This window comes from Hermetia illucens, chromosome 2 (genome assembly GCF_905115235.1).
Source record: "Hermetia illucens chromosome 2, iHerIll2.2.curated.20191125, whole genome shotgun sequence".
In the NCBI taxonomy this organism is placed as follows: domain Eukaryota; kingdom Metazoa; phylum Arthropoda; class Insecta; order Diptera; family Stratiomyidae; genus Hermetia; species Hermetia illucens.
The window spans coordinates 81,477,880-81,498,079 of record NC_051850.1 but is presented as its reverse complement, the minus strand read 5'-3'; the positions used below and the strand labels follow the sequence as shown (position 1 = coordinate 81,498,079).

The following is a 20,200-nucleotide window of genomic DNA, read 5'->3' as shown; positions in this document are numbered from 1 at the left end:
AGAGGACAAAAATTGGTCACTGTCCCTGAGGAGACAGGGACAACTTTTCCTTTGCGGAAAAATAAAGATCGGGTGGAATATTTACTGAATAAGGCGTAGGACTGTTCTAGCCCGTTATTTCAAGTGCTGGGCATACGAACATATGTCGGGGGCATGCAAGGGGCAGAACAGAAGGACTTTGTGTTAAAAGTGTGACGAACCCGACCTCAAAGAAAAGACTTGCAATGCGCAAAGTGCTGTGTCCTTTGCAAGGATAGCGGTCTGCGGAATAAAGATTTGGCTTATATTCACGGTTGCGGGCGTTATCAGGTGTTCAGAGAAGGGTTTCAGAAAGCGAAAAGTCAAGCAAGCGGGACCATATTCGAGGAGATGGCTTCATCTAACGAATCTACTTGGAGAACGACATCAGAAACACGGAAGGGAAAATTCCAGTTGTAGGAGACTTTAACGCCACAGCCTACAAATGAGGCATGCCTCATCCTGATTATCAAGGCACACAGATCTTGAAGATGGCCGCCAAGGCAGGACTTACTGTTCTAAATACCGGTAGCAAACCGAAATTCCGACTTCCTGGTTGTAAGGGCACTATCCATGACGTAACTTTAGCTACGGAGTCCTTAGCGTCAACGGTCCAACGAGGGAAGCTACTGGAAGATTTCATCGCCAGTGATCATCAATAAATTTCATCCAAAGTGGCAGACGGCTTCCCTAAATGCTGTGACGTCCGGCAAACACATGCGGGATAGAACATCGGGAAAATAGATTTTGAAAAATCGGCCAAGCTCTCTCAAGAGTACTACGTGAATGATAAAACCCAGACGCAGACAGAAGAACTCCTACTAAGACCGTAGTTCATTCTAGAATCAGCCTTATCACCGCAGTTGTAATGCACCCGCTCCCAAAAAAGAAACTGTGTCCCGGGAAATTACACGTGTACTAGTGGGCGGCTGAAATTGCAAACCTATGAAGGAACTACCACACTCTTCGGCGGATTGTTTATTGTACATGAGGCCAAGAAAGGGTGGTGCTTAGATCCACAAAAAATAATAGTGGGAAAAAGGAAAAGGAAGGAAGGAGAAGCAGAATCAACCGTAGTTAGAACCGTATATTGTCCCCCAAAAGAACTTCCAAATGGTCGCATGCTTCCTGGTTGTTTTGTTCAAAATCTGAAAATACAGCTATCTCAACACTAAGACCAAGTTGTTGCTATATGGCAGTAGTCTATAGAAAGAGACTCAAAAGCTTCGCCAACGAATGATTGTGTCTTGTATTCGGTGTGTGTAGGTGTATACATATGAGTTAGGGGAGAGACAAAGTGTCTGAGCACCCAGACCCTAGTAGCCCATTGTACTCGACTCTCCCGAATATTCTGAATTCGTTTATAGTATGTATTACACGATTTCCGCTAGTGGGTGTAGTACATCACCACTGAAAATCTGACGTCTGATGCGTCCATAAGCAGGACACTCATATTAAAATTGTTCCCTGGTTTCCACTTCGCCATTATAGGATGGATAAGTATCATCTTCAAGAATCCCTATTCTGAACATATCTACAGCTAGTGAAATAAGGGCCAAGAATGGAGATCTGAGAATGAGAAGGCATTAAAAACTGGATTTAATTCTATCAGGAACTATTTCAATGCTCTGCGCCCCTCATGTTTGCGCTTCCTCATAGAACCCCTCGTATCAACCTATGAGCTACTCTGATTCGAATAACCTTGGTAGTGTATTGGCTAATTTTGCAATTCAAATAGTATTGGGTCGGTCAGCATACTTCAGTTGACTGCACACCTCATTTGGTCAGCCTTTCGTTGCTTACAATCTTTGCGTTAGCATAGTGTAGATCTACCAAATTACAGTTTCATCCTCACCATGCCCTCTGGTCGCATCACGAAGTTCTCGGAAAGGAAAACAATCAAGGCCCCTTCAATCTTCACGAACACTCGCCTCGCGTACTGGTCTGTATCTTTAAAATAAAAGGGTACCGAGCAGACTCACTAAACTTTCTATGCTGGTAAGCATGTTAGTTGTCATTTGTGGATTCAATCATACGGCCTTTTTGCGAATGTGACATTCAGTACTTCCTCCAGAGATTTGAGCGAGGAAGATGGTAAGCTGATATGCCTGAAGTTCTAAAGTTGTCTCTTTACAGTATGAGGACTACTTTGCCCTTTTGTCAAGAGAAAGGCAGGTAGTCCAGAGGAAAACATACTAGGAAAATACTTCTTAGAAGTCGCTCTAAGTGATCAATGCCAGGTACAGTATTCAACAGCCAGTCTAGAAGCTCCTGTTTTTCATTTCACAGCGTGGAAAGGCTTACAAAAAACAACTACCAAACCTCTGTACCCTGTCTTCCAAGTCTGTAGTAACTGGACTTTGGAGTTCGTGAAAGTTGCCCTGTTTATATATAGTTACTATAACCAAAAATGTGGGGCGCAACGCATTAACCAGAGCTAGGCGCCATCATTGTCAATCCCTGACAATGCACTTAAATTTACAATGATAAGTTTGCACTCCTCCTTCAGAGTTCTACATAGCGTTGTTTGGAGACTGGCGAGTGCTAGATGAAGTCTCACTCCGAGTTCACCACTGCTTAGAATTAATCTGACTATTGCAGTGTCCGGATAGCTCAGTAATTAGAACACATGGCTGTCGTACGGAAGGTTGCGGTTGAAATCTAACTAGTGACAGTGGGATTTGTATCCTGATTTGACGTCGAATACCAGCCGATTCAGTTATGAATGAGTACCTGAGTCAACTCATGATAGCAATCTCGGGCAAGCGCAATGCTGACCACATTGCCTCCTATTAGGGTACTATAATCCTGTAGTGTACCGTTACGAAGAACTGGGAGGTGAAAGGATGACTTTCAGGCTGTGCAGAGTCCTTAATAAGGACGGCTGCGTCTGTACAGACTCTCCACTCTCTTGGAAGTACATCGCCTAGGAGAACACGTCTTAGAAGTGGGAGGAAAAGAATTGGCGTTTCTTGGAAAGCTTTCGACATGGAAGTGTTGCAAGGGGAATGGGGACTTTGCGAGAGCGGTTGTTACCAATGAGAAGGCGAGAACTGCTATACTATCCTTTGACGACTTGAAAGCACCTGGCATAGATGGCATCTACCCAGCCATGCTACAGATGAGAGTAGTACACTTAGAGCAACTTCTAAAAAATATTTTTCGAAGATGTCTTGCTCTGCGCTACGTGCCTTCCTCTTGCCAGAAGGTGAGGGTAGTTTTCATACCTAAACTTTGGAAAGATGACTAGATAAATCCAAACAACTTGAGGCAAATCAGCCTAACATCATTTTCGCTGAAATTTCTGGAGAAACTGGTTAAGCGTCACATTCGTGAGAAGGCGCTAAGATCGCACCCACTAAACGAAAAGCCACATGCTTGCCAACGTGGAAAGTCCTCGGAGTCTGCTCTTTACTCTTTGGTTTCAAAGATAGAGGACGCAGCTCTGGAAGACAAGTACGCGATGGGGGTGTTCATTGATATTGAAGGGGCATTTGACTGTGCGCCCTTCCAAAAGCTTTGTGGCACTGCCAAAGAGCATGGTGTTGCTGAAATTTAATTAAGTGGACCTACGCTATGCTAACGCAGAGATTGCTGTGTGCTTAAGTGGGCGTTGATCGCTACCAATCAACAGAAGCGACGAAAGGCTGCCCCCAAGGAGGTGCTAACCTTCTTTGGGACAAACATGTAGAGGTAAAGCTGAAACGAGCTCTCACAACTTATGGGCTGTCCAGGCGTACCTTTGCCTCGACATGGGGACTTAGGCCTTAGGTAGTAATGTGGATAAATGTCCCCATCATTAGGCCGATATTGGCTTATGCATCCGTAGTGTGGTGGGTTAAGGTGAAACAAAATCCATGGGGAAACAATGGAAGTGAGGGCACAGAGGCTCCCCATACATATGTTTGGCGGAAGATATGAAGTTATCTTGAAAAGAAGGGAAAACTGAAACGAACAAGAGAAATGCGTATCAAGATATATTGACGTCTTCTATATCGATGGGTCAAAAACGGAACAGAGTTCTGGAATAGGAGTTCACCTCTCGAATAAAAACGAAAAGTTGGCTTTTTTCTGATCCTAAAGACGGCAACCTGGATGAGTGAAGAGCGGTTGAAGGGCAGGCGCATCGAAATCTGTAGTGGTAATCAAACTGCATTGAGGGAGTTGAGCAGCCTTTTGATTACTTCAAAAAACGTTCAGGAAGACTTTTGTATTCTGTTTCTATTATAGATTCAATACGGTGAAAAAACTCTGCGTGCCCGGTCATTATCGCGTAGAGGAAAATGAAATCTCGGATGCTGCTATCAAGATCTGGGGACCAAGTTCCCATAAGGACTGGTAGCTGAACCTTAATGCTGCTAAACATATCAAATCCTGTCAGAACTAAACAAACATACGACAAACTTTATCCTATCGATATGGAGGAAGACTTTCAGAAGAATTATAGGCATTTTGACTATCCACGATATTCACTAGTTGGAGATATGTTCAAAATAGGACTTTTCTAAGATGATAAGTCTCCGTCCTGTACTGAGGAAGCCGAATTCTCAGATAATTTTGTATGTGAGTGCCCCACCTATGGACGCTTCAGATTTTTGATGCTGATGTGCTACAACTGCAGCGGGTAGCACCGCATCCGCAGTGCAAATGGAATCGAGTACAATGTACCACGCGAGTCTGGGTGCTCAGCGGTCTGCCTCGTCTTCTTTTTCTACCATAGATATTACCCTTATAGACTTTCCGGGTGGAATCATCCTCATCCATACGGATTAAGTGACCCGTCCACCGTAATCTATTGAACCGGATTTTATCCACAACCGGACGGTCATGCTATCGCTGATAGATTTCGTCGTTGTGTAGGCTGCAGAATCGTCCATCCTTATGTAGGGGGCCAAAAATTCTTCAGAGGATTTTTCTCTCGAACGCGGCCAAGAGTTCACAATTTTTCTTACTAAGAACCCAAGTTTCCGAGGAATACATGAGGACTGGAAAGATCATTGTCTTGTACAGTAAGAGCTTTGACCCTATGGTGAGACGTTTCGAACGGAACAGTCTTTGTAAGCTGAAATAGGCTGTGTTGGCTGACAACAACCGTGCGCGGATTTCATCATCGTAGCTGTTATCGGTTGTTATTTGTTGACCCTAGATGAGAGAAATTGTCAACGGTCTCAAAGTTGTATTCTTCTACCCTTATTCTTCCTATTTGTCTAGTGTGGTTTGATGTTGTTGGTTGGTTCGTCTTCGGTGCTGACGTTGCCACCATATATTTTCTGTTGCCTTCATTGATGTGCAGCCCAAGATCTCGCGCCGCCCGCTCGATCTGGATGAAGTTTGTACGCCTCGGGTGGTTCTTCCCATGATGTCGATATCATCAGCATAGGCCACTAGTTGAATGGACTTAAAAAGGATAGTACCTCTTGCATTTACCTCAGCATCACGGACCACTCTCTCGCGGGCCAGGTTAAAGAGGACGCATGATATGGCATCCCCTTGTCGTAGCCCGTTGTTGATGTCAAATGGTCTTGAGAGTGATTCTGTTCCTTTTATCTGGCCTCGCACATTGGTCAGGGTCAGCCTAGTCAGTCTTATCAATTTCGTCGGGTGTCCAGATTCCAACAGTTTTTCCATCGCTTTCGGCACAGAGAAAATCTAATCTGTTGCCATTGATTACAGATGATACTCAGCAACTATAATGTGTGATATCTCCCTTCTTATGTATGAAACATGGCAGTGGTCAGGCATTGATTTGCTGTTCCACGCCTTGAGCACAAGTTGATGAACCCCTTGGTGTAACTGGTCGCTTATATATTTAACTAATTCGACTGTAATTCCATCGACTCCTGGCGACTTATGATTTTTAAGCCGATGAATTGCACGGACTGTTTCTTCTATACTTGGTAGTGGCAGTATTTGTCCATCGTCTTCAGTTGGCGGGACCTTCAACTCGCCGATGTGCTGGTTGTTCAATAACTCATCAAAGTACTCAACCCCTCGAATATGGCCATTATGTCGGAAATTAGACTTCCCTCTTTGTCTCGGTAGGATGAGCATCGAACTGTGTAAGGCTTCATCCTGCTTACTTGTTGGCAAAACTTCTGCGGCTGATGCGGTTGCTCCTTGTACTTTTCTAGTTCACAGATTTGTTGGTTCCCTCAGGCTTCCTTTTTCCATATGATTTTGCTATCATACTTGGGACAGGCTTCGAGGGTTCGTTCTACTGCCTCGTAGAAGGTATCCTTCTCCGACCCTGCAGTCTCCTTTGTAGGGGCGTGAACGTTAATGTGACTTATATTTCTAAATTTCCATGGCAAGCAGAGTGCCTAGCCGCTCGCTTATGCTTTCAAAGCCGATAACAGCAGGTTTCATTTTTTGGCTGACTAAGAAACCTACTCCGAGCACATGGTTTACTAGATTCGTTGTCGTTGCCGGTTTCGCTGTTGTAAGATCCATCCTCTCCGAGGCTCCTTTCGTGGCTCATAACATTGGTTTTCCGGGTAGGATTGTCAGCTCTATCCAACATCCAACCTGGAGGACTAGTTGGTACATTTTGTCCCGTTTTTAGGCGCGGGAAATCGGCTTCATCCTTCTCCGTCTACAGTTTTTCATAGAGAAAGAACTCCCAGCGATCACCACGTGGAGGTGGAGGTAGGGTTTGGAAGTGGAGCTGTTGGTGTTAGTTCAGCAGACGTTTCCCAGGTTTTATGCTCCATCCTGGGTACCAATCCACGCTTCGCCTGGGACCTATACTACCCTTTCACCGGCAACGATCTTTGTCTATCAAAAACGGACTGTGATTGGTTTGTGGAATGTGCGCACACTCCTCGACAACGCTAGCGAGGGTCTTCTAAATGCTCGCTTGCTGCAACTTGAGCGAAAATTCCAACGATATATGTATATATATGCAATCGAATATTGTGAGTCTAAGCAAAGTAAGATGGTGGAACTCTGGAAAATACTCCTTTCCCCCTTGCGGCAATGTACTTTTGTACTCCGGAAAGACAAACGGTAGCAGATGCCAATCCGGGGTATCGGGTTGCTTCCGCCGGATACCGCAGGGTGCGCTCTATTGACCTGGGAGTCGGTTTCTGAAACACAGTTCAAGTTAAGGAGCATCAATACTGTACAGTTCTATGCCCCAACAAAGACGCTCGAGAGACCGGAGAAGGATATTTTCTACGTGTAATTACACGCAGTTAAAGGTGGACTCTGATAACATCTTGCCCGGATAGGGGGAACACAGTGTTGTGATATGTGGATTTATGCATTCACTGTTGGCTCTTTGTTCGGGACAAAGTCTGCCGTAAGGTCAGTTGAGTTTCAACTGACCGACGCCGTACCAGAAACCTGATCCAACAGTAGCAGATTTAGAAGTTGTCTTCTGGATGTGCATAACAAGAGAGGTGCTGACAGCATCCTCGGACGGGATCACCATCTGATGGTTATTTACTTCTCGCAGACCTTCCCAAGATCAACATTGACCGCTTGTAAGACCCAGCTGTCGCTCATCAGTGAGAGAGCTACCTTGCGATCGGACTGCAGATATACTGAGTAACTCGTCGGACAATATCGATGGGCATTGGACTGCCATCAAAATTCCGCTTTTCTCAAGTGCTACACAGGTCGTCGACCACTTCTCGAAGGGGCGTCATAATGATTGATGATAGATGAACGGAAGGGGCTCTATTGACCGCTCTGGACAATGACAGGAGTGACGCGCTCGTATTTCGTATATTCAGTTTCCCCCAGCTCATTTTCGTATATTCAGTTCCGGATACATATGTACCTTTATACCTAATATGTGACCTAATATTTTGGCTGAAAAAGGTTTCTGAATTATGTTGTGCTCCTATTGCCCTAATCTATTATAACTGCGAGCAGAAAATTGCGTGGCACAGCGAACAATACAATCGCGGAGGGGTTAAACAAACGTTTGTTCAGTTTAACAGGGAGAGTAAATAAATCTTTAATTTAGAATATATGTATGTATATGCGTTAGTGGTAAGTGTTAACATCGTCATGTTGTATTTGCGTATGCAAGTGTATATTTTCAACACTAACTTCTGTTTTTAAGGTTTCGTGTGAAACAAAACCTTATTAAAATCGATTCAATGTCTGTCTGTCTGTCACACCCGATTTACTCGCAAACGGCTGAACCTGTTTTCACGCAATTTGGAGAGAAATTGTGGTTTATGCGTCCCTTTATAATACAGCGTGGTGTGATTTTGCGTCCATACATGCAAAAGGCGGGTGTCAAGTTTTTTTGCAGGACATGATCACGTGGGGTATCAATTGAAAGGGCGCGATTAGTACTTTTCGGAACTGATCTTGTTTCTGATATTGGGTGAACCATAGGAGAGTAAGGGCTCAACATGTATGTCCCAGACATTGAAATAGGTCTCGTTCTCAGAATCTATCCAATCGAAAACTCAGGAAAAAACACAGTAATGCATCTATCAATCCACGCTTCAAAATACATACATGCACAGATAAAGTTAATAATATAATAGCATATTACCATGTTTTCGAAATTTACCGCGAAACCCTCCTTAAGTTCATCCCAGAATTACAAAATTTGCCATCAGCATAGGCGAATGAAAGCAAAGTTATAGAAGGTCAAAGTTTCGTATTTCACGTAAATTTATTGCACCTTAGACGTGTATGACATCATCATTATATAAAGTGAGCTTACATGAGCGGCGGGATCCAATGGACGTTTTAGTTTTAGTTTTCGGCATTTTTTGGCTATTTGCATTTTAATGTCAATCACTCGACATAGACATATGTATAGAGTATATGTACGTCCTAATAAAGCTTACGGGTAGTAACCAATATAATAGACGTGTACCTTGTTACCAGCGGTTTTTAATTTACGGACATATTATATGATATATGTCTGCTTTGTCCGCGGAGTAAAGTGGGAAAGCGTGAAGATGCGTTATACCAATTTAGATGCGCACATATATATGTATGCATGTTATGCGGCAATAGGTAATGTTTGTTTATTTAGGATGAACCCAGTATTTATGTCGTTGGTATGTATGTTATGAACATATGTGTATCTTGGATGTAAGTATGAAGGAGCATTTTGTATTCTTAGATATGTATAATACGTATGGAAAACTGTATCTAGACAGTTCCTCACATAAAAAGAACACAAAACCTCTATACTCGAAGCGTCCAGTTTCCCTACTCATTTTGTTGTGTTGCTATATCTGTTGCTGCATTTTCTTCAAATTTCGGTGTCGGCGAGTTTGTATTAAAGTATGCGTTAAGAGCGGATTCAATGGTGTGGGGCCGACCAAAAAGACTCGATTCCATGCAATTTCTTGCTACCCAATCGCGTCAAAAAATCATAAGGGAAAACGCGTTTCACGAGATATATGAGAGGATGAGATGAAAAACACACGAAGCGCCGATTATAAAAATGATTCGAGGACTGAGTCAGACGGAGACGTAAGTACTTTGAAGATACTTTGAAGGAGACAATATCGATTTTGATGAATAATCTATTATAGAATTCTAAGTTTTGCTTATGACCAAGGTACTTTTTCCCCCAGTTTCACATCGGAACGTTCGGAACATTATTTGCGGTTATTCTCTAGGATTGGAACTTGGATCAACTCGGAAACTTACGCTCCCGGCAGGTAGAAATAATTCAAGTCGCAGATGACATTTATTCACGAGTAGGCAGCAAAAGGTTCTGTAATTCAAAGAGTTTGGATTTGTTTTTCTTCGCTTAAATCACTTTTATACATTTATTACTTTCAAATTTTTATATAAAAAACATTCGTACAACCAGAAAATTCCTTAGCAACATTGAACTCGTAAGTATACACATTATCACTTCAAAGGATATTACCAAAACGACCGCCTTTGAATTTTTGTTCGGATGCTGCATAGCTGCAGGCTTTTCACCTGGAAGTAAAAAAATGGAAATTTTATTTCTATTAAAATTCTCCATTCGATTTTATTTTATGATAATTGTAAATTAATCCCAATGTTCTGCTTTTCCATATAATTTTAGATGGGGGAGAAATGAAGAAGAAATGAAGAGAAATGAATTAATTGGCTTTAATTCATGCTGGCCTACGTAATTTAGTTTGTGATTAGCTGCAGCATTTGCACTGAACGAGAAAAATTTGCAGCTTGAATGTTGTTATTAAATAGTGTTTTCCGTACCCTGGCCATGTCTTCGTTAATCGCTTAACTCAAATCGAGTGAAAGCCAACTTCCAGTCATTTTCTATGTCCACGGACATAAACCGTTGATCTAAAGATTCAAGGTGGATTTCTCAGGTTTCCTAAGTTACGTACACAGGTTCGTGCGAATATAAGAACATCTTTTTTAGGGATTGGGGAGTCCTAAGTCCGCATCCACTTGATGCCGGGCCAGACCAAATGAAGAGTAACTTGCTCCCACTCTTGATGGACCGCGGATTCCTCTTTTTGGGTTTAACACCCAAGTTTCCAAAATTGCAACTTTTCACAAGCTGCCTCACCTCTGCTCTGGGAGCAGCGTGACCGAAGCGGCTCGCAGATGTTATACGCTGCCTTTTGTAATTCGCAGAACACGACAAGGGTGCGAATTATATTCGACATAAATCTCTTTTAAGTTAGGAACTTGAGAGAAGAAGAAGAAAAGGGGAGTCCGTGGACCATCAAAGGGGGGGAGCAAATTGCTCCATTTGGTCTGATCTGGCATCAAGCGTATGCGGACTTAGGACTCCCCAATCCATAAAAGAGTGTCTAGCTCCGGCCAAGCTTTGGTCTGAACTGTAGGCGGATTTATGTTGAATATAATTGCACCTTTTTCGTGTTTTGCGAATTATAAAAGGAAGCGTACAACATCTGCAAGCCACTTCGGTCAAGCTGCTTCCAGGGCAGAGGTGAAACAACGTCTGAAGAGTTGCCTCTGCCCTCATAAGAAACCGTAGCTGTCTTGGTTCCTCTTTTAATTCTAAGAACATCGCCAGATGCAAAAAATGCATAGATGGTTTGTAGCAGAAAATCTTTCGGAGATATCTTCGTCTGAGGTCAGGATTAGCTCCATATGAACTTCATACGTTTCCTTCCCTTACTCACACCGACCTATACCCCGGTTTTCTCCATATTTTAGTTTACCGTACCTTAGGGTTTCTATATTCCTCTATATAAAGGATAACAAAAATTCAGGTTCTTTCAGTAAAATTTTTGTTTACTGGAAATTTGAATTTCTTCGGAGCAGAAGGCCATACCGGTTACCCTCCACTTGACCCGTTCGGGGCTTTGACACTTACATCGAGAAGGTTTCGTGCAGTCCACCGTTGTCCCTTGTTGCATATAGCGATTGTTGTCTTAATCGGTAATAATTAACGATAAGTTTCTACTCCCCTCAAAATCTTCTTTTAAGTATCATTGACGGAATCCTCTGTTTCGGGAACTATATCCTTCATGGGGACTTTTCCCAGTCAGCATTTTTGGCATTTTTTTTATTCACTAATTTAATAGAACATCATTTCAGGAACCATCCCTAAAGTTTCAAGCCCAAACTCGCAATATTTTTTCTTTGTTTAATTTTCTTCGATAAGGAAATTTCACACTAGAAGACATAAAACACCACATTTTCCACATGAACTGTGCGCGTTTTTCCGGATACTTTGCTCGGCCATTTAATATTTGTCTCGTTTTTAGAAAACTGCATTTAAACTTGGTAAGATGTTACATTCCGAATAATCCCAAACATCTTCTCAAATTTTGAACGCGTCTATCTCGAGAAAACGTTTAACAAAACCTCTCCTCATTTTTCTGAGGAATTACTAGATCAATTATAATAATTTTTGTATCCAATGATCACAACCCTCGTCGTTATTGTCCGCACTAGAATTTATATTTTTACGTAAACAAACTGAGCGCCATTTCAAAATTGGATTTTTCAAAATCTTCCAAACTTCTATTATTTAACGGACCTCGTTAGTTCTAGTTCTGGTTATAATTACATGTGTTCTAAATAAAACTAAATTTACACTTTTTTTCGGGTCCCAGATTTGGTCAAAAAAGCAAGAGAAGTTGATTCAAGTCTCAAACAACTCAGAATATCGGAAGCTGGGCGCTTCAGTTATAAAGGTTTTGTGTCTATCTTATATGCGAAAGTTTCTATGTACGTTTTTCTTTTTGCAGATAACTATAAATTCAAAATATTCCTTCATATGTGCATTTCCAAACGTTCAGATATATCTACATATTGAAATATTATGTTATTGTCATGTCTATTAACGCCTACTGATGTGTACATTTTTTTTTTTGGGGTAGGGTAGGTGAATGCATTTACGCACACAGTGTTGGACTCCCGGTTCGGTACGCCCGTCGGACTACCAACTAAACACCTCCCCATAGTCAGAGAGCTAGCCTCGAACCGTTTGTCACATTACTTCGGGCTAGTCCCCGAACTCTCCCGCCTTGCGCAGCCTTCAAATCAGGGAATCCCTTTCACCAATGGGAGCGGAGAGGAGGAAGGGAACTGCCAGTTCAAGGAACCCCCTGCCATCCGGCTCCTCCACCGAGCAACGAGAAGGACCCGAACATAATGGACAACACAGTCCACAGTCAGCAGAACTCAGCATCTCTTCGACAATGTTGTCTGGAGAGAGATCCCCTGTGTTTAAATAGAGCTGCTGACGAACCCCATCCCACTTTCCACAAGAAAAAAAAGTGTGATGGGCGCGCGTCCACAGCTCCATTGAAAAACACACAATCCGGAGATCGCGGCTTTCCAAACTTGTGCAGGTAAGACTGAAAATTTCTATCCCCACTTTAAAATTGGGTAAGGAAATAGTCAGTCCCCCCATGCTTCCGATTCAGCCATGCACTTAAGTTGCCGATTAGCCGCGCACTCCATTTGCCTCTAATTTCATTTTGCCAAGAGAGCTGCCACTCGTCCACAGTGCGTTGCCGTTCTTCGCGACTAACCACCTCCCTTGGCTCATCTCTCTTGCGTTTGTATATGGCTTGACGCTCCCTAGCAAGAAGGGCAACGGGGATCACTCCCGCAATCACCATCACGGCCGGTTCAGAGACAGTGCGATACGCAGACACCACTCATAAAGCTCCTCGTCTCTGTACTTGCGCGAGGCGTTTAACATATACCTCCTTGTTAAGAGCGCCAGCCCATACCTCTGCGCCGTAGAGCAGGACAGACTACGTTGAACTCATCAGGAGACGTCGCCTGCTAAACGTAGGACCCCCAATGTTGGTATTAGCCTACTTAACGCCGAAACTCCAGTTGCAGCCTTGTTCGCTGCTGCTTTGATTTGCTCAAAAAATCTCATCTTTGAGTCAAGAGTCAACCCGTCAAGGCAAAACAAAGTATATGGTGGCAACGTTAGCACCGAAGCAACAACATCAAACCGCACTGGTCAAACACGAAGAAGAATAATGATAGGAGAATACAACTTTGAGACCGTTGACAATTTCTCCCATCTAGGGTCGAAAATCACAACCGATAACAGCTACGATGATAAAATCCGCGCACGGTTGTTGTCAGCCAACAAAGCCTATTTCAGCAAAAACTGTTCCGGTCGAAACGTCTCACCATAGGGTCAAAGCTCTTACTGTACAAGACTATAATCTTTCCAGTCCTCATGTATTCCTCGCAAACTCTTGCCGGGTTCGAGAGAAGAGTCCTCCCAAGAATTTTTGGCCCCCTACATGAGGATAGACGATTCCGTAGCCTACACAATGACGAAATCTATGAGCGATACCATGACCGTCCGGTTGTGGATAAAATCCGGCTCAATAGGTTATGGTGTGCGGGTCACTTAATCCGTATGGATGAGGATGATCCTACCCGGAAAGTCTATAAGAGCAATACCTATGGTAGAAAAAGAAGACGAGGCAGACCCTGCCTAAGATGGAGCGATGGCGTAGGCCAGGACGTTAGACAGCTTCTAGGGATATCGAATTGGTGTACCTCGGCGCCAAACCGGGATGTCTGGAGTTCCTTATTAAAGCAGGCCTAGACCGGATACCGATTGTTGCGCCGTTGATAATGATGATGATGACTACTTCGGTTTTTTTCCATTGCAAGGTTGAAACCATGAATAGTCATCCATCCGCTTACCCAACAAGCCCTGCGACATCATGTGCATAGCCGACCAGGCGCGACTCTTCTGGCATGTCGAGTTTAAGTAGACTGTCATAGATAGCGTTTCAGAGGTCCGGCCCTAGGATGGATACCTGTGCTACCTCCGACGTGACGTCCATCCTCCTTTGACCTTCTAGTGTTTCAAAGAGCAGATAGCGGTTCCTTAGATAGTCCCTCAATATCCGAAAGAGATAGTTTGGTACGTTGAAAGTATTGTCTAGTGTGCCTAGAATGTCTTTCCATTTTACGGAATTCAAGGCGTTTCTGACGTCAAGCGTTACGAGGAGCACCACCCGTCGAGTTCGGCGGCTATGCGTCTCTGCTCGTCGAATTGTGGATTTCCCTGCTCTAGAACCAAACTGCCGGGCAAATAAATCCCCGGCAGCGCGTATCGCTTCAGCGAGTCTACTTCTGATGAACTTTTCGAGTACTTTCCCAGCGGTGTCAAGCATATATAGTGGACGGTATGAAAATGGCGATTCGAGGTCGCCTTTTCCTTTATGGATCAGCGCAAGCCTCGCAACCTTCCAACGAGCAAGGAAAAAGTCCTCTTTCAGGCAAGCATTGAATGCGCCGAGCAGTAGGTTTGGCCGGTGTTGGAATACCAGCTTGTATACCTCTGCTGGGATAGCATCGGGCTCTGGCACCTTTTTGTTTTTCATAGACAATGTGTACATATGTATGGTATATACGCACATACCTATCTAAATTGATAGCACTCGTCTGAATAACTCCACTTTACTTCATGCGTCATATGCGTCACTTGAATACCATTGATACTAACGTACTCACTACAAAAAATAGTGGTTGGACGATCTCGATAACAGGGTGGAGCCGATTACATCAAACACCGCCTGGCGCCTCCACCCTGAAGGGTAGCGTGACTCTAGGTAACATTTTGCTCCATTTCTAAGGTTTTGTGTAAAACAAAACCTTATTAAAATCAGTTTACTGTCTGCCCTACGTATTTTGCTCGGAAACAATTATAGCGATTGACACTGTGAATGCTCACGCAGACAGAGATGTACATCGTTCTACGTCGAATTTAAAAGGGGAGCCATACACGTAAAATGGGGGTGTAATTTTTTTTTTCAATGAATATAGTCATATGGGCTATCAAATGGAAAGTATCGATTATTACTTTTCAAAACTGGTCTCAGCTTTGGCATTTAACTCACAAGGGTTTCAGTTTTGACATTTAATTCACAAGGGGAGGACGGGGCTGAAAATGGTCATTTCTTTCACGGGTCCACTCTCAGAAACTACCACACCGAAAAATCTGGAAAAAAAATCAGAAAACTGCCACTATACACTTCCTGCCATCAGAGAAATATCCTGCCATCGTTTGACACTTTACTTCGGGCAAGCACCCCCCCCCCCCTCTGCCATTTTCCTTCCTTCGGGTGAATTCAAGTCAGGGAATTCCTTTCACCAACGGGAGGAGAGGAGAGAGGGGAGTTGTTAGTTCAGGGAATCCCTTGCCATCCGCCGGCCAAGCTCAACCTTCTTGTTGCAAAGAGGGGCCGAACATAATGCGCCACAAGATTCCATTTGCCACCGCTCCGCAGCATTTCTTTGACAATGTTGCCTGGAGGGAGCCCTCCTGCGTCTGCATAACGCTGTTGACGAAAGCCGTTCCACCTTTCACAAGAGAAAAAGGTGTATTCCGCGTTGTGCGCGACTCTATTGCAGAACAGGCAATCAGGAAATCGTGCCTTCCCAATTTTGTGCAGGTAAGACTAACAATTTCCATGCCCACCTAGAAGTTGGGTAAGGAAATAATCTCAACATGTGAGTATAGTTGGAGTTATTCTACTATGCTAAATCCTACCTGATCTCTCTTGGTGACAGGCCCCGCGACAGGTCGACCAAGAAAATGCATAGAATGTCGTTAGAAACATGATGATCGGATTAAGTCACAGGCCTCGGAGAAATACTAGGGCGTCCACCTCAGTCGACGCGGCAGGACGGGCCCCGGTCCTGTCGAGAAATGGGCAAGGGTTCTTGACGCATGGACGGCGTCAGGACGTAAGCAAGTTAGTCCGCACACAACGAACAAAACAAATACGTGTCTGCACGCTAAATGTTGGTACCCTAACTGGAAAGACCGAGGAACTCGCAAGAGCCCTTCGGAAAAGGTGCATTGACATCTGCGCTCTGCAAGAAATCCGATGGTCTGGTTCCAAAAGCTGCGACATTGAACGCGAACGCGGTAAAAATGGCTACAAACTTCTCTATTTTGGTAACCCACACACTCAATATGGTGTTGGCATTGCCATCTCAGAGGGTTTCCGTGATGCCATTAAAGAAGTCGAACGATTTGATGATCGGCTGATGAAGCTCACCATTATATCAGCTGATCGCACTATTCACTTCTTCACCGCGTATGCACCACAGACAGGCCGACCTGATGCCGAGAAAGATGCCTTCTGGCAACTTCTCGATGAAAAGACTTGTCACGTGCCTGCTGACGATTACATAATCATTGCCGGCGACCTTAATGGTCATGTGGGTGAAAAGGCAGACGGTAACAGGTGCCATGGGGGAAAGGGGTTCGGAGCGCGCAACGAAGGTGGCGAGCGTATAATCGATTTTGCGGACACCCATGACCTTGTACTTATGAATACATGGTTCATCAAACGATTGTCTCATCTTCCCACATTTTATAGTGGGAACAATAAAACGCAAATCGACTATATTCTCATAAGAAGTCAACATTTTACCACTGTCACTGATTGCAAAGTCGTTCCCTATGAGACCATCGCACCTCAACATCGGCCGTTGATTGCTGTCCTGCGAATTAAGCCACCGATAAAACGGCGTGAGGAACGCACTGGCCCGCCGCGCATTAAATGGTGGCGATTTGGTGAGAAGAACGAAGAAACGGTCTCACTCATACGATTGCCAACCATTACGAATGTGGAAGAATCATGGAACCAAATGAAAGACACGATCCACAAAGCGGCCTCTGCAACCCTCGGGGTCACCAAGCCGGGTAAGCGGTACATCAACCGAGATACTTGGCTTTGGAATGATGATGTTGAAATGAAGGTCCGTGAAAAGAAACGCCTCTACCACAAATTTCTCGACGATAAAACGCCTGCTAATTGACAAATTTATAAGAATGCCAACCGGGAAGCAAAGAAAGCGGTCGCTGTCACCCGAGCGAACCATTTCAAAAATCTTTACGATAAACTGGACACTCGGGATGGCGAGAGAGATCTGTACCGACTTGCTAAAAGCCGTGATGAACGCACACAGGATATCGAACACTTCTGTTGTGTTAATGACAAGAACGGTACTTTGCTTACCAACCGTCGAGCCGCAACGGATAGATGGCGAGAATACTTCGAGCAGATTTCAACTGAAGAATTTGCTCATCCTCCATTTCCACAATCATTGCCGACATTTGGAGCAGTTCCACCAGTTAGCGCAACTGAAGTCGAGGAGGCAATAAAACAAATGAGATCGGGGAAAGCAACAGGACCTGACGACATCGCATCTGAGCTCTGGAAAGCGAAGAGCTGGGACCCAACATTGTGGCTCAGTGAATTCTTTAACCGGGTTATTCAGGAAGGAAGAACACCATCTGACTGGCAAGAAAGTACCACTGTTCCAATATGGAAAAAGAAAGGTAGTCCAGCAGAATGTTCAAATTACCGTCCGATCCGGTTACTTTCCCATACCATGAAGATTTTTGAACGCATTCTTGACAACCGTATTCGCGGAACCGTTGAAATAACCGTGAATCAAGCCGGATTTGTCAAGAACTGCGGAACTACTGACGCAATACACGCTGCGCGGTTACTCATGGAGAAACACCGTGAGAAGCATCGTCCTCTTTACATTGCCTTTCTGGATCTAGAGAAAGCGTTTGACCGTGTACCACACGAACTCATCTGGTATGCTTTACGACAACACTTCGTGCCAGAAGAACTCGTGCGCTGGGTTCAATTGCTCTACCACGATCCGAAAAGTAAAGTTCGAAGTATGGCGGGTGCATCAAAACCGCTTCGTGTCTCTGTTGGAGTTCATCAAGGAAGTGCCCTCTCACCACTCCTCTTTGTCCTTGTTATGAACACCGTCACACGGGATATCCAACGTCCAGCGCCCTACACACTGCTTTATGCAGATGATGTTTTCCTAGCATCTGATAGCAAAAATGATCTCGAGCAACTTGTTCAAAAATGGAATGATCGCCTCATGCAACACGGTCTCAGATTGAATTTAAACAAAGCTGAATTTTTGACGACCGATCCTCATGAAACAGGCACAATCACTGTCAGCGGCAGTGATCTGCCCAGATCTGAGCGATTTAAATACCTCGGGTCAACGCTATCAGCCAATGGAGAGCTGCGTTATGAAATTGCTTCACGCATTAACGCAACCTGGATGAAGTGGCGTTCCACAACTGGTGTCCTTTGTGATCGACGTATCAACGAACGTCTCAAATCTAAAATTTACCGCAATGTTGTCCGTCCAGTCGCTCTCTATGGTTCTGAGTGTTGGCCGACCATAAAAGACAATGAACGGCGTCTCGCCGTAATGGAGACGAAGATGCTACGTTGGACTAGTGGCGTCACACGTTTAGATCACATCCGAAATGAGGATATCCGCGATCGTTATGGGGTTGCACCGATCGTGGAAAAGTTGCGAGAGAGGCGTCTTCGATGGTATGGTCGCGCAATTCGTGCAAACGAGAATTCACTTGCAAAGATTGGTCTGAACATCGAAGTCGATGGTAAACGACCAAAAGGCAGACCGAAGCAACGGTGGCTTGATACGCTGGATGGGGATTTGAAAGCCTCGAATGCCCCAGATCAGGCATTCGATAGAGCCAAATGGCGAAGCCGATCACGACGAGCCGACCCCGCTTGTGAACGGGACAAAGGCTGAAGAAAAAGAAGAAGAATCCATCTGTCTTTGGGCTCATTTTTCTAATTGATTTGCGGCTCGGTAAGTGTGCGTTCACTTTCTTCAGGGACAACCATCTCTCCTAATTCTTCCCCTTGCCCAAGGAGGGCAACGGGATTCACTCCCGCGATCATCATCAGGACCGGTTCTGAGAGAGTGCGATAAGAAGACACCAATCACAAAGCTCACCATCTCTGTACTGAAGCATTGCGTTTATAGTGCATGTTCTTGTGAAGGGTGTCGACCCATTCCTTCAGGCCTTTGAACAAAACGGACTGAGACCCCAGCATTCGCTATTAGTTGCAGCCCTGCGCGCTGCTGCTTTGATTTCCTCGAAGAGCTAATTTTCGAGTTGAGCATTAAACCATGGTATGGTTTTGACTCTATAATCATTTTATCGATATGGGGCGCAGGGTCAGGATTTCCTTTCTGGTCAAGGTGACTAATTCAGTTTTTTTTCCAGCGCAAGGCTGAAACCCTCAGCAGTCATCCACCTGCTTACCCGTCAATATTTCAAGTCTTCTTTGGGCCTGTACAACAGTGCGTCTGGTAGCAAGTGGCGCAACGTCGTCTGCATAACCGATCAGACTCTTTTAGCATGTCGAGTCGTAGTAGACTGTCGTTCCGGAGGTCCAGATGGATGGATCCCTGTGCTACTCCCGACGTGATTTCCACTATCTTCTGCACCTCTAGCGTTTCATAGAGCAGGGCGCGGTCCTTCAGATAATTCCTTAATATCCCCACAAGAGAGAGCTTGGCAAATGAAAAGAGTTTTCTAATGTGCCTACCATATCTGTCTTCTACCTTGCAGAATTGAAGGCATTTCTGACATCACGCGTTGTAAGGAATACCATATCCATCGAGATTTTCGGCTGTGTGCGTATACGACCTCCATAGCAACATCCACCGTCTATCTCTTTGTTCTCAACCCTAATTACCTTGAGGATAAGTCCCCGGCAGCAAAAATCGCTTCAGCGATTCTACTCCTGTTGAGCTTTTCAAACACTTTCCCGGCCGTGTGAAGCATACGAAGCGGTCGATATGTAGACAGGAGCTCAGGGTTTCTTTTCGCTTTCCAGATTAGCGCGAATTTCTCCACAAGTCAAGTTCGAAGTCTGGCGGGTTTATCAAAATCGCTTCGTGCTTCTGT

General features: G+C 44.4%; 1 protein-coding gene across 1 annotated transcript in view; it reads right to left on the bottom strand.

Moving 5' to 3' along the window:
- Positions 1 to 9,739: 9,739 nt before the first annotated feature.
- Positions 9,740 to 20,200, bottom strand: part of LOC119649007 (contactin-2-like) — a 61,692-nt gene continuing 51,231 nt past the window's right edge. The window contains exon 6 of the mRNA XM_038050951.1: positions 9,740 to 9,933. Coding sequence (XP_037906879.1) covers positions 9,791 to 9,933 — 143 coding nt within the window. The 3' untranslated portion in view covers positions 9,740 to 9,790. The remainder of the gene's footprint in view (positions 9,934 to 20,200) is intronic.